This window comes from Solanum dulcamara, chromosome 8 (assembly GCF_947179165.1).
Source record: "Solanum dulcamara chromosome 8, daSolDulc1.2, whole genome shotgun sequence".
NCBI classification, from domain to species: domain Eukaryota; kingdom Viridiplantae; phylum Streptophyta; class Magnoliopsida; order Solanales; family Solanaceae; genus Solanum; species Solanum dulcamara.
Window position 1 is genome coordinate 70615566 of NC_077244.1, and position 13824 is coordinate 70629389.

Consider the following 13824-nt stretch of genomic DNA (forward strand, 5'->3'; position numbering starts at 1 on the left):
ACAGCGAATGACCATTTTTTTGGTAATTAATTTGACTGAATGGCCATGTACTATAATTATCCCATTTTTCCCCCTAGAAGAATGAGCAACAACAACAACATACCCAGTGAATTTTACAAAATGAGATACGGAAAAGATAGAGTGGACGTTGATCTTTAACCCAGTGTTGAGAGACTGTCTCTCTGAAAGTATCAATGAAAGCAGATATGTTCAGGCATTTAGCTCTCTCCTAATCTGAAGTTTATTCAATCATGACTACCTTTGAAGAAAAGACCTAATTAGTCTTTGAGTCATCCGAATAAAATTCATGCAGATAATGCTCTTGATATGCCTTCAATAAGTTATTAACATAAGAGTTTACTATTTTGCTCTATTACGGTTTCTGAAATAAGGTCTAGTATCAACAGAACTGCTTTAACTTCACGAGTATAATAATTGTCATTTTCAATATTGAGGATTTTGAAAATGTAGAAGTTATATAGAGTTTTGGTGTTGTTGTATGAAGGATATAATTCTTTAACAGCAGTATCGACAAGCAGGTAGTTGTCGTATAGTGGTAAGTAAAGTTCATCACAGTATCACACCATTCAGATGATAAGAACATTATCGAACACCAAATATTTTATTGGATCAGTTCTTTGTCTCTTTTCCTTTTTTAGTATAAAGTCTTTTTTAATTTAATGCAGCTATAAATTGACAATACTACTAACATTTATCACGACTAAATCCAACAAGGTTATTAGTCAGGTCATAACTGACACGCGTCCCCTGCTGCTGAACATTCCCGATTATCGACAGTGATTCATCCGTCGGAGCAAACGCTAAGCAATACTTCCCCGACGAGTCTATCGGAACCAGAGTATTCTGTGCATGCAACGGCAGCGTTTTACCACCAGAAAAATGAAACGCCACCGTCGGAACACTCGCCCTTCTCATAGACGACAGATCAAAGCATGTATCAAACAACTCGAATCTATCAGATGACGGCAAATTCTGAGCATATTTCACGAATGTGTCACGTAAAGCATCGTAAACTCTGCTCTGCAAACGAGTCACCGCTGTTCCAGAATCCACGATAATTCCTCCCCTCCCATTATCGTCCACCTGAAAAATACTCGCCGGAACCTGTAACATCTCGCCGCCGACGCTGATTCCTTCGAGACCGATGTAGAAAAAAGTGTCTCTCTTCGAGTTACGTAGCAATGGTGCAAACACCGAGTCATTTGGTCCGGCGGAATTGAACTCCAACGTCGATGAAGAATCAGAATCACTGTCTACCAGGCAGTAGGAAAACGACGTCGCTTTTACTTGAGATGGAAGAGATAATGAGCCGCCGCCGAGACCTAACAACCCAGCTGACCCGGTAAATAGCCCTTCATTATCATGGCCACAGCCTATAACAACATTAGAGAACGATCCAGAGTTACCAAACGACACCGTTTCAGTTGCTAATTCTCCTTCTGTGTACGACCCATCTCCATAGGAGACTTGATACATACACGTATCGACATAACAACTCGAGGCATCAAGTGCCGAGCACTCCGGTGAGTCGCAAGAAACCGGATTGTATGTGGAGGAATCAGACGGGTTGAAAATCGGATCCGTTTGTTGGTAACATTCGGAACAGGGTTCACATTGAAGCCAATTGATATCGCTGCCAGTATCAATAGCCATGTAAAATTCCTTGGCAGGTTCTCCAACTCCTAGACGAGCAAAATACTCGCCACTGCCTTCACTTGATCCAGATGTAACAGGGGTCTGAAATTCTTCAGGTCCCGACATGGTTCGAACCGATTTGAGATCAGAATAAGTAAAATTAGTGGGAGAAAGTTGAAGCATAGCAGTGAGTGAGGAAACTCGGGCCGTGTCACGAGCTAGTCGGGAGAGAGTAAGAGATGTATAGTCTCTGTGTTGGGGTTTCACAAGAGAAGAACGAGGATAGATTGATACAGAGAATGCAGAGGAAGACGACGAAGAATAAAGAGGTTGCTGTTGTTGTTTTATTGCTTCTTGTTGTTGGAGAGATTTCAAATTGGGAGAGAGAACTTGAAGGGTGTTTTGAATGGATTTTGAGACATCGAGGATTTGGGAATGTGGAAGTGAAGAAACTAGTGAGCGACATAGAGAACAAGGAAGGAAAGAAACAAAGACGATGATCGTGAGAATAAAGAAGGAAATTAAATTAGAAAGTGATATGGCCATTGTTGTTAAGTGTAAAGAGAAACGATGAATGGAAAAATTGAAGATGGGAGTGGATATAAATAGCAGGAGGAGGAGAAGGAAAAGGCGAAAGGTGAGAAAACAGAGAAAGAGAAGGAGATCACCTATAAAGTTTGAATAACAAACAATGCATTAATGGAGGGAAACAAGCTTTCATACATAGCACTCACCAGTAAACAACTTACTTGCGATAACTATTTATTCTATTCATCAATTCTCTTTTACTTAGTCCAATTTGTATTTTACAATCCCTTTAAAAAGATATCAATAAATATTTATTTTATTCAATTATCCTTATTAGTAGTAGTTTGATTGTTTGTAATAGCCAGTAATGATTACTTAATGACAAGGGTAAATTATCCTATTTATTAGATGTTTTTTTGAGAATAAAACAGTATTAAAAAATAACTATTTTTTAATTAAAAAATTGTTAAGTGAAAGGAAACAGAGGGAGTTGTTGATACCAGTGGTTTTTCCCCTTGGTATCATTATCAGTATTTCTCTAGTTATCACTCATCTGTGTAAATTCTTTTATCCATATTGGTGTGAAAATATTAATATCTAATTAGATTTATTAAGAATAAATACAGATAAGTGTATATTATTAACATTTGTTTGTAAGGGGGAAAAATGATGAATACTCTTTTAAAGCTGGTCAAAATTACACCAAATAATTATATCTGAAATCATCTGCTCTAAATATTGAGGAAAGAATTGACATTCTGGTCTTGATCTTTCTTCATTCTTTATTATTTTGACAAAGGAACAAAATGCTAAAACAAATTTTAATTCTTTGCTTTGACACCCGTTATATTCAGTACTCCACTTTCTTTAAAATTAGTTTCTTATTAGTATATTAAAAAGAACGGTAGGTTCATATATTTATCCTAATAAGAAATATTTTTAGTCACATAAATCTAATGGCGTATTTAAAATTATAAATTTTAAAAGCTTTTAGTCACAAAAATATTATGATATATTTAAGAAAATAAATTTTAAATTTTCACTTTTCTTCAATGTTTATTTGGTCTGGCTCTATCAATGCTTCATTACAAGATAATCTATCAATTTCCTACCTAATTTTCAACAAGGAATATCTGATTTAATGCCCCCGATGACCTTTTCCTGTCATTGTCACAGACAGACATTTTCTTCTAGCATTTAATTGCATTATTAAATAATCCATAAATTTTTTGTTCTCCTTTTACTTTTCCTATCTTCTTTCTCGTCCACTATCTTTTCATTTTAAAAAAAGCATTTCTTGAGTTTAAGAAAAGATACCTTTTTTTCCTCCCCTGTGTTTACTCTTCGTTCAACACATGCCTCCTTTATCTAGATTTGTTGTATTCGAGCTGAGGATTTTTACGAAACAGACTTTTTACTGAGGTAATGGAAAGATCTATGCATATATTTTCTTCTTCATACCTCATCAAACCTCACTTGTGGAATTTCACTTAGGTATGTTGAAGGTTAGTTATTGAAAAAAAGGACTTCAGACATAGAGTACTATATAATTCTTTGGTTAGTTGCAAAATTAATTGCAAGCCTATTTATGGTATTGTTGGATAGTTTAGAGCAATAAAGTTGAGCTGCACTTGATTAAATACCGGAGTAACAGTTCCAGGTGCAAGAAAGACTTAACTACACTAGAAAACTGACATATTTTTTTTCGTAAGTGTTTATTTATCCATTTATTTAACTACCAGTCCAATATATCTCCACTGGTGCTCTCTCTGTAAATATTGCAGAGAGGGGTTGGTTTCCAAGTTCTCAGTTATGCTTAATTTTTTGTGCAAATAAGAACGGAGAAAAAAGGGGAATTTCAAAGTCTCGACATTAAATTGAATATATCACCGTTTTGCACACTCCTAAGCTGGCATTTCAAAGGCTCTCTCTTCCTCTCTGCTCCACAATACTGAATTTTGGGCTGTCGTGTTTGTAGGTCTTCTCTAACTGTTCCTATAATTCATGCTTATAATATGGACATTAACATTGTGTAGAACAAACAGGGAAGGTTTTGACCATTTCTCGTTTTGCCTTTGGTGTTTTGGGGGAAAGGAAGGTTGTATAGTCGTTTGCGAAGGAGCAATTAAATAGAGTACTGCCCAAGTTAGTCTGTTAGAAGATCATAACATAACGTTTACTATAAACACAGGATGCATACAAAAATATACAGAGGATCATGTTCACCGTAAGGATTTAAATGAAACTTCAAAACTTGGCATACGTTATATCCACAAAACCAACAGTATCATTTTCCCACCCCAGGCTTCACAGAGTAGAAGATAGTTCTAATCTGAAGAACTAAAGAATTGCTGAAGCCACTGACTGTCAACTGCATTCTTCTCAAGGTCGGTCTTCATTTTGCTCAACTCTTGCAAGGCCTGCTTTAAATCCATCTTATCCAGTGGCAACTGAGTAAAATCCCGTAAGAATTGACGAGCTCGGGCAGTACCTCTAGACACGTCATGTGGGTCAAATTCCCTCTTCCGCTTTGAGACTGCCTGGAAGAACAAAGACAAATTTATACATTCACAATAACAAAAAACTTGAGGGTAGTACTCTCGAATGTTATTTGAGCTGAAATCTGGTTTACATGTCCCCTGCCTCAAAGAAGACATGGGAAGCCAATATCAAGTAGGGTCAAAACAACGGGAAAACAAAGTTACATGTGATAGTGCCACTATTGTTTTCCAAGAGGACACTACAGCATGCAAGTGCATAAGTGCACCCTAATACACACAGAAAAGCAATAAGCAACAGAGCAGAGCAAGATGTCATAAGAAGTTTTACTATATGACACCATTGATCATTCAAAAGCATCAAATGAGATCTGAAAGATTAACCAAAAGCTTAAATAACAGAATGACCATTTTTACATTATCACCTATAGCTAGACCCATTTAGCAATCTTGCATATGATTTTGAAACAAAGGAGATTTGAGAATGCCTCTACACAGGGTTGCCAACAGCCAAACATGATCCTAAATTTAAAACGAAAGGACGCAAAAGTATTATGATATTTGTGATGAGCATAGGGAAGTAACCAAAGGAAATACCTCTTTACAGTCATTTGGCATCATAGCATTAGGAGAGAAATCCTCCAACTCAGATGCCTTTTCTCTGGCCAGGGCCACAACACTTCGTGGAAAATTGGCAAACTCTGCAACGTGAATACCAAAACTTTGATCACAAGCACCAGGTTGAACCTGGAAGGGTACAACGATTAGATGCTGAGCAACTGCTCAAATTCTAAAAAGCGCATGAAACTAGTTTTTCAGTCCATGTTTACAGGAGTTCAACAATAGAACTTGTGAAATCAACTACTTCAAGTGACGTTTTGACTGTTTGGTGCGGTCACCAAATAAACTTCAGATTGCATGTGCAGCCATAACTCAGATATAAAACAGATTCTGACATAAATAGGGTACCGAGATATACAAAGCAATTGATGGAAAGTGCTCACTGATCACCATAAGCTGAATTCAATGAGCTATTAAGCAATGTTGTGAAACCACATGTTTATAAAACGTAACAAGTGCGCTCTTTTTATCTTTTTTCTGATCAGTGAGTAAGATCTTTCTGATATCCATATTAGCTGCCACTCCACTTATGTGACACAAAAGTTCCCTTACATATATTAAAACCATCCTAAATAAAGATCAAACTTTCTCAAACCTGGCAGTTACAAGTTAATCAGGAAAGAAACTTTTTTCTTAATTAAATTTATCTGGAAATAAGCTACTCATAGCACTTCAAAATTACTGGGACAAGACGAGAATGAGTCAGAAGTAGCCAGAAAGAGAGGAAGATAAACATACCTTGTAAAGCATAGTTAGCTTGCGACTAGAAGAGTCAATGTGAGCACTGACATGAAAATTTGCCACACCAGCAATTTGCTTATGCCCATTCTTTCCATTCTCATTGGCCAATGCAGTCAGCTCATGAAAGTGAGTTGCAAACAATGTTGGTGCTTTAATTTCTTCAACAATGTGCTCACAAATAGCCCAAGCTAAACCTAATAATGTGAATAAAATACAGGAAACGGTTATGAAGTAGTGGCGAAACAACCTGATGACTTAACAAAGTTGCCAAGGAAATAACCCTAGTTCAGCAATGTTCACGCTCGGAAAAAGAACCCCCAAAAGGAGAAAAGGACAAACATTATTCAGTGCCTGTGAATATTTCATGATGCAAATAAGGAGGGGTTTAGATTAGATATGGTTCCAAGTTGATTGTATAATATTTGAAACCCTAATCTCCTACAGTGGACAAAATGGGAGAGAACTAACAATATTGATTGAAAGGCTTTGATCAACAATTTTTATCACCACTTGGGTCAACATTTGCCTAGCCCAGTTTTCCTTCATTAAGCTCAAGTAGTTTGCCAAGACACTGAGTTAAATCTTTTTTACAAGCCTGTGTGGGCCTAGGTTATGGAAGAATAGGTCAGGAAAATTATCATCATGCTTTATCATTAATTTTATTGAATCTCGTTGCTAGTATAGAATAAAATAGTTAATTCATACGCCATGAAATGATACAATAAGCATGCCAACCGAAATAAACCCATTCTATTTCATTTTGAAAGATAGAAAGGTAATCTTATATCTAATATAAATTGTGAGTTGAATGCCTTAATGGTCACACAACTTGTAGTAATGGTGAGTTGAATGCCTTAAAGGTCACACAACTTGTAGTAATTGGCCACCAAAGTCATTCAACTTTGCCTAGTAAGCTATTGATTTTAATTTAAATACGGGTTGGGTCCTAAATAAATCTGCATAGTGATTTTCATTTTTAAAATACTTTTTCCTAAAAATTAAGAGCTTCCATGTCATTAAATAGGTACTGAAAATTGTATTTCTCGCTAAAATGACCATGGAAGCTAACTAGGCAAAGTTGGATGACTTTAGAAGATAAAACCAAGTAGAGTGACTTTGGTGGCCAATTACTATAAGTTGAGTGACCATTCAAGCACTCAACTCTATAAATGGCAGACTCATGTGAGAGGCAGCATGGAATGGTTCATTACCAGGAACATGGGAAAGAAACATAGTTATGAAGCCACTTTCAGAGCAAAACTCGCTTGCAGAACCAGAGACTGAAATTAATCATATATGAAGAAAAACAGAACGGCATGAACCCCAAAGAATAAAAATGAAGGCGAACACATGAGGTCTTCATTGCTCATCAGCTCATGCCTTCAATTTTTTTGCATTATCAAATCTCTGAGCCTTTACAAACATACCTTGCAGAAACACATATACTAGAATAAGGTAAAACTCCGGCACTTGGCCCCATTGGAGTTTGATTCCTACTTAGTTTAGATGTTTGCAAGACAATAAAGAGCAGAGCCATATTCCTTCAAGAGTTTATGACAATTGGCAGTTAATTTCATGTTATACTCTCTCCACAACCAGTAAATGTCAAATTTCCAATAAGTAGTCTCTCCAATGTAATCCTACTATTTCAAATGTTTGCCTGCATTGCCTTTGCTAACACGCACGGTGCATCAGGTAGCCCAAAATCACATTTTAGTATAACTCACTTTAAACTTCATTAAATCACCAAATTATAGATTTCTCGCAGAAAGATTATCAGTAATCCCATTATTCCATGACAAGAATATTTACCAGAAAGCATATATGGAGATGACACATACAATGGTTTTTACTCTGCTTGTGTTTTCTTTCCTACATGGAAAATGATGTTTGGGCAAACAATCTCATACCAATCAAATTAAAGTGGAAGCTTTACATAGGTTACATGATAGGTCCTGCACATCTATATCATGTAATGATGCAATACAAGAGAGCAAACCAAGTCGAGTAAATACAAGTGTTGAAATTTTAAGAAATGATGTTTATATAAATTCACAAATCAGAAACTCACCAAAGCCATCATAAGTCGACGTCCCACGGCCCAACTCATCAATTATAATCAATGATCTATTAGTAGCTCCTTTCAAGATTGATGCAGTCTCAAGCATCTCTTGCATAAAAGTAGAAACCCCCTTCAGCTGATTCAAAGAGGAAGAAGGAAAAACACAAGCCTCTTAGTTCCTTTAGTTATTAAGGAAACCAACAAAACAAAATAGTGACAACTAATAAATAAAAGAACATCATATAAAAGAATACAATTAATTTTGGGCAAATGGCAGATTATGAATTACTAGCTATTTCTAACCTAAATATCCAGTCCGGGATACTTCGGGTATGAAGAGGCAGGGGAAGACATTGGTCATTCTACAACATCAGAAAGTAGGACAAATGTGGTGAAATTCAATGCTTTGTTGTCCAATTGGTGTGGCAGGTAGGATCGACACTATACCTGATGCACCGATGTCTAATGTGTTTAGCATGATTGAGCTATGCAACAGGCAGTGGAAGAGGAGCTTTGCACTGTTGCAGCAAGTAGTCAGAAGGCTTAGGTGTGGACTTAACAACACATTGATAATTCCCCGCATGCATAGTATGGGAATATTTGGATGGCAGAGGATGTCAAACTTTAAAGAAGTAGAACAAATTGAAGTTCTCCATTCCCTTCGAGTACATAGGAGAGCCAGGAGCGCATTTGATGAGATTGTGGAATCAAGTACTTACTGAAGGCAAGGCCGTACACAAGGTTTCCCTTTTTTTTTTTGGAGATTAAGATCATTCACTTCATAAGGGAAGGCATGATTGTGTTGAGCAGTAACACTGAATGCAATTCAACTTTATGTGCAAAGACTTCTGATAAAGAAAAAAGGAACTATGCAGAGACAACTTCAGCTCCATAATCAAGCACAACCTTCCCACTTAAAAGGCATAATACCAAAAGAGAAGTGGAAAACATCTAGAACACAATGAAGAAGCCCAGTTAGATGAAACTTATTTAAGCTAATTTGACATGTAGATCAACTATTTTTTGGAAAATGAGATACTTAATCAGAATTACAACGGGGTGGACTTTTAAGACAGCAGCATATAGTTGCTTCTTAGGATGGATTGATCAATTATGCCTCAATGACAAACTATTTGGATGAACTCCAAAAAGTTATGAAGGGCTAGCATGTTCTGTTTCAACAGGCACCATATTGAGCAAGTAGATACTTTAGTTTCTAGATATTCAACAAGGATATGTTCTCTCACCTGGCAATCTCCAGCGCCAACACGAGCAAAAATGCAATCGCGAATAGAAATGGTAGCATTGTCGCATGGAACAAATGAGCCAACTTGGGCCATCAGGACATTCACACCAACCTGTTAGTGAAAATTTGCCAAATAATTTAGATTCTTTTTATAGAGACAGTTTTAATATAGGAATAATCTGTGAATACTGAATACAGAAAAATGCTGGAATACAAATAGAATCAGATCTTCAAGCAACTGATTATAAATTCTGTGAATGCCTCACAAGCAGGAATAGCCAAAAAGCAATTCCTAGTTACATTAACATTTATTTGATGGACAACTTGTCCCTCACATACCTAGTGAGATTGTAAATAAGGCAAAACGAACTTTCAGCAAAATACTGAACTCACACCTGACGAATGTAGGTCGACTTTCCACCCATGTTAGGGCCTGTGATAATCTGAAACCAACTTTCTCCCCTAACCTGGGAAGACCAAAGAAGTATGTTATAATGCTGTCCAGACAAAATATCAGAGACCAGAACATTTCAATACTCTAGCACACATACTAGTTTACAGTCATTAGGGATGAAGTTGACCCAGTCTTGAGCTTCCACACAAGGATGTCTACACCCTTCAAGTATAATGTCTCCCGTATCCTATATGGCAACATCACCACATTAGCTGTATATAATTTATTTAACATGGCATCAGTATCATCTTACACAGGAAGAGAAAAAATGTCCTTACTGGTGGACTGATACTTGGTCTTGAGTAGGCAGTTGGGCAACTGGAAGCCAAATCAGCAAAACTCAGTAGCACATCCAACTCAGAAAGTGACCCAGCTATACCTTCAAACACCTGGAAAGCCAATACTTGGTAAACTCAAATAAATGGGCTGGGAAAGAAGAGGAGGTTCAACAAAAATATATCATATAATATACATACCTCGGAGAAACTCGCAACTGTTTGAACAACCCGAGCTACCAGTTCTTTCTGACAGCTCTTATACTCATCTAAGATCTTCTGGTACCGATCTCCTAGTTTTTTGAGTTTTGTATTGGTGAACTTTACCCCATCCTTACGTGTTTCAAGAACAATGTAGTGAGAATTTAGCTGCCTCCTGACTTTTGGTTCTTCTTTCTTGGTAATTCTGAAGACATGTCCAAATTGTGTTCCTTTATCTAGTTTAAGAGACTTATCAATAGGTAGATCAAGATCATTGGCAGTTTGTTTGTGCAAATTATGAATCTGTTGCTCCAATGACTCTTGCTCATCCTTCAGAGCAGATAAACTTGGGTCATATGCAGAAGAAATCATGTACTCTCCATTCTCAAGTTGATCAAGGTCAACAGCAGTTTCCACAAGAGCAATGAACTTACTCAGGTGATTATCATCACTCCATTTCTCAAGAGAATCAATATACCTTTCCCTGATTAGTGTTGCAAATTGCCCATCATAACGTTCCAAAACACTTTTGATATATGGTATTCTGATGCCTGACTGCACATGAAGAGAAGAAAAAGTTAAGCCAGGACCAGTGCATTATTTAGCTAATAAAAGAGGGTATTAAAGCCATTTGTACTTCTCAATGTTTAGTTAATTGAAATCTACGGAGTTAGGCAAACAAGAAAGGGAGATGGAGAAAAGGAGTAAAGAAAAAGAACCTGATAGAGTTTTACAACGTGCAGTAAACTGGCTCTTTTCCTCTCAAGATTGTGTGTCAGCCGCTCAATATCTGAAATTCTTTTCAGATGCTGCCTCAAATCTTGGCGAAGTGCAGCATCCTCCACAAATGCTTGAACTAAATCCAGTCTACAGTTAATCTCATCTACATCTAGTAACGGCTGTTTCAGCCACATGTGCAATAACCTTTTACCCATTCCAGCAGTACAGGTTCTATTCATGAGACCAAACAAGCTAAAATTTTTATTAGCATCTGATTTGCTCTCCATAACATTCAGTGCTCTCATAGCAGCAGAATCTAATCTCATGTAACTATTGAGGTTGTACTGTTTGACTGTGTAGTTTCCATAGTTGCTCTCATCCGCAAGTAGTTCTGCATAGGAAAGTATGCACCCCAAAGCGCCTGCTGCACATTCAAAACTAGAGACTAAATCTCTAACAGGTTCTACTGAACCCTTGACGAGCCTACCAAGATCTTGTACCAAATCCCTCCCTTTAAATTCAGTTTTCTTTCTTTCAGTTACCATCACCCCGCATCTCGATATCGCATCATACAGAGGCCTGCTGTCACTGGATTTCCCAGTCTCTGTTGGTACAAGACATTCTCTGCAACCAAGAGCAACCAAAGCAGACTCCAAATTGGTGAAGTGGCTATCATCTAGAAATTCTGCTAAACCAAGGACTCTCTTAGTAATATCAACATAGCCTAACCCAACTGTACATCCATTCTGATCAAATTTTGGCGCAAGAGCAACAATAGCCGGAGAATCTTGCATTTCATTATTAGCAAACAGAATATCCTCAAAACTTCCAAAATTTCCTGGGGTGCCACTTTTGACCAATCTCCAGTTTGAACCACTGCCCTCATACAATTCAAGAGTACGATCCATCCGCTCCAACAGAATGTCACGAGCTATTGTTTCAAACATGTTTCTACTCACACTAACACTGGAAAGAGCACCAACTCCATTACCCAACTGTCGCAAAGCAGTTGTGGTATGGTAATATGTCTTTGCAATGAAAGTTGCATCATCTCCATGAGCAGTATAATAGTCCTAAAAGGTGAGGATACATTTAATATTTTACAAAAGAAGAAAATGTACACTGGTACCAAAACAAAAAAGGGTTTCTGGTCAAACCATGAAAGGACCAAAGATCACAAATACATGAAGGTTTAGACTTCAGAGAACAAATTTCAAACTAATAACATCCAATTACCAGACAAAAAACAAGACACAGTAACAGAAAGAAGTTTTAACAGGCTATTCAACCAGCCAACAAAAACTATAGGTGCCAGGAAAGACAGAGAGTCTGGTAATGCTGCTGCACCACCTTAAAGGCAAAGTATGGCAAGCATAAAAAAAAGGGAAATAACTATCAAGTAATGAACTTAAGAAAGAAAAGTGAGACCTACCTAATTCAGATGGAACTACAAGCTTAAACAAAAAACATACTATGACAAGCATAAAAGAATGTAGTCACTTATTCAAGTCTCTCAAATAGCACTAGAATGAAAAGGAAATAACTATCACAAAATGTAGCTTCAAAGACAAATAATAATGGCAAGCGCAAAGGCACCCAAGATTGCCCAAACGGTTTTTCCCAAAAGGCTTCACAGCACTAAAAGTATCCAACACCTTGTTAGTAGGCAGTAGCTTACTTTTCTTTTCAGCAACCAAAGTGGGACTTTGTTCACACAAATCTAATAAAATTGTGTCCTAGTTGGAACAAAACACCACGAGAGACCAGGGTTAGAATTGCAATAGAACCAAAAAATCTTACGCATTTCTTTCCATCTACCTAAATATTGGTGGGCAGCAAAGTAACACCAGAACCATGGAGGTGCAAGTTGGTTCAGACACCAAAAAGGAAAAAATAAAGCAGAGCTATGAAAGAAAGCTCACCCGACGATCAAAGAGACGAACTGCCCTAAGGTCCTGCAAAAAAGAAATTAAGAGTTCTCCATTAAGCAAACCCTCTCAACAATTTTCTCTATAAGTGTTGGTACGCAATAACTATTTGAGCAGAATAATTTTTGTTTTGCTAAGGTAGAAATAATGAATAAATGTTTACCTTGGGTAGGGTTTTGAAGAATGAGAGAAACCCTTGAGCTTGCCTAGCATCTAAAACCAAACCATTCACAGTAACACATATCAATCAAACTAAAATTATAACCCAAAATCAATAGTGCTGCTAATATGAATCCTCAATATCCCTTTAATAAACACATATTATGAAGAGAATTTTTTAAAAAAGTAATAAAATTAGAGCTAGAGAAAGAGTTATATGAACAAACTTCTTAGAATATAATGGAAGATTTAAGAGATTAGGGTTTTACCAAGTTTAAGCTCGGGAAGCTTGCCCTGTTCCTCAAATTTTTCATCCATTTTTTCTTTAACTTGCACTTCACAGAGTAACGGGGGATATGGAGAAATGTGAATTGGCGGGAAATAAAATGGCGGGTATCCAGATTCTAGACATCCTTATAGTAGCTGAGATTCTTGATTCTTGAGCTAGGTATATATGGGCCTCTAATATTATGGGCCAATATTCTATCGAAGAGTAATATATTATGCGGATAGCAAAAACACCCACAAAATAATAAGTTGGACTGGACTTCCCTTTTCTCTCATCACCATTTAGTAAGTAAAAATTTTGAGGGATGATTATGGATCTAAACATTGGTCAACTAGTTTAAAAAATATATACGTAAGTGTATAAGTTGTGTATACTTTATATTAAATATGCATATAATATACACAACATATATATATCAGTGCGTGTTGATGATTTGGCCTTGTTAA

General features: G+C 36.9%; 2 protein-coding genes across 3 annotated transcripts; both read right to left on the reverse strand.

Moving 5' to 3' along the window:
- Positions 1–603: 603 nt before the first annotated feature.
- Positions 604–2235, reverse strand: LOC129899583 (protein ASPARTIC PROTEASE IN GUARD CELL 1-like). Its single transcript, XM_055974588.1, has one exon. It carries the CDS (start codon positions 2200–2202, stop codon positions 706–708), a length of 1497 nt encoding a protein of 498 aa, XP_055830563.1. The 5' UTR covers positions 2203–2235; the 3' UTR covers positions 604–705.
- Positions 2236–4309: 2074 nt separating this feature from the next.
- Positions 4310–13486, reverse strand: LOC129900602 (DNA mismatch repair protein MSH2). Of its 2 annotated transcripts, none has more exons than XM_055975612.1 (13): positions 13359–13486; positions 13094–13143; positions 12925–12957; positions 11002–12075; positions 10283–10837; positions 10085–10195; positions 9904–9993; positions 9748–9819; positions 9354–9464; positions 8116–8242; positions 6042–6238; positions 5280–5429; positions 4310–4724 (listed from the first exon to the last, which is right to left on the reverse strand). In XM_055975612.1, the coding sequence occupies exons 1-13, from the start codon at positions 13405–13407 to the stop codon at positions 4512–4514; spliced, it is 2832 nt and encodes a 943-aa protein (XP_055831587.1). In that variant the 5' UTR covers positions 13408–13486; the 3' UTR covers positions 4310–4511. The 2 variants fall into 2 exon arrangements, with proteins under 2 accessions (XP_055831587.1, XP_055831588.1); XM_055975613.1 differs by having other exon boundaries at positions 4587–4724; positions 5280–5383.
- Between the last annotated feature and the right edge of the window lie 338 nt (positions 13487–13824).

Excerpts from the sequence above, each read along its gene's own strand:
- LOC129900602 (XM_055975612.1), bottom strand. The coding sequence starts at position 13,407 with ATGGATGAAAAATTTGAGGAACAGGGCAAGCTTCCCGAGCTTAAACTT. Across the intron at positions 10,838-11,001 it reads ACGTTGTAAAACTCTATCAG|TCAGGCATCAGAATACCATA; the intron begins GTTCTTTTTCTT and ends CTTCATGTGCAG. Across the intron at positions 9,820-9,903 it reads TCCCTAATGACTGTAAACTA|GTTAGGGGAGAAAGTTGGTT; the intron begins GTATGTGTGCTA and ends TGGTCTTCCCAG.
- LOC129899583 (XM_055974588.1), bottom strand. The coding sequence starts at position 2,202 with ATGGCCATATCACTTTCTAATTTAATTTCCTTCTTTATTCTCACGATC.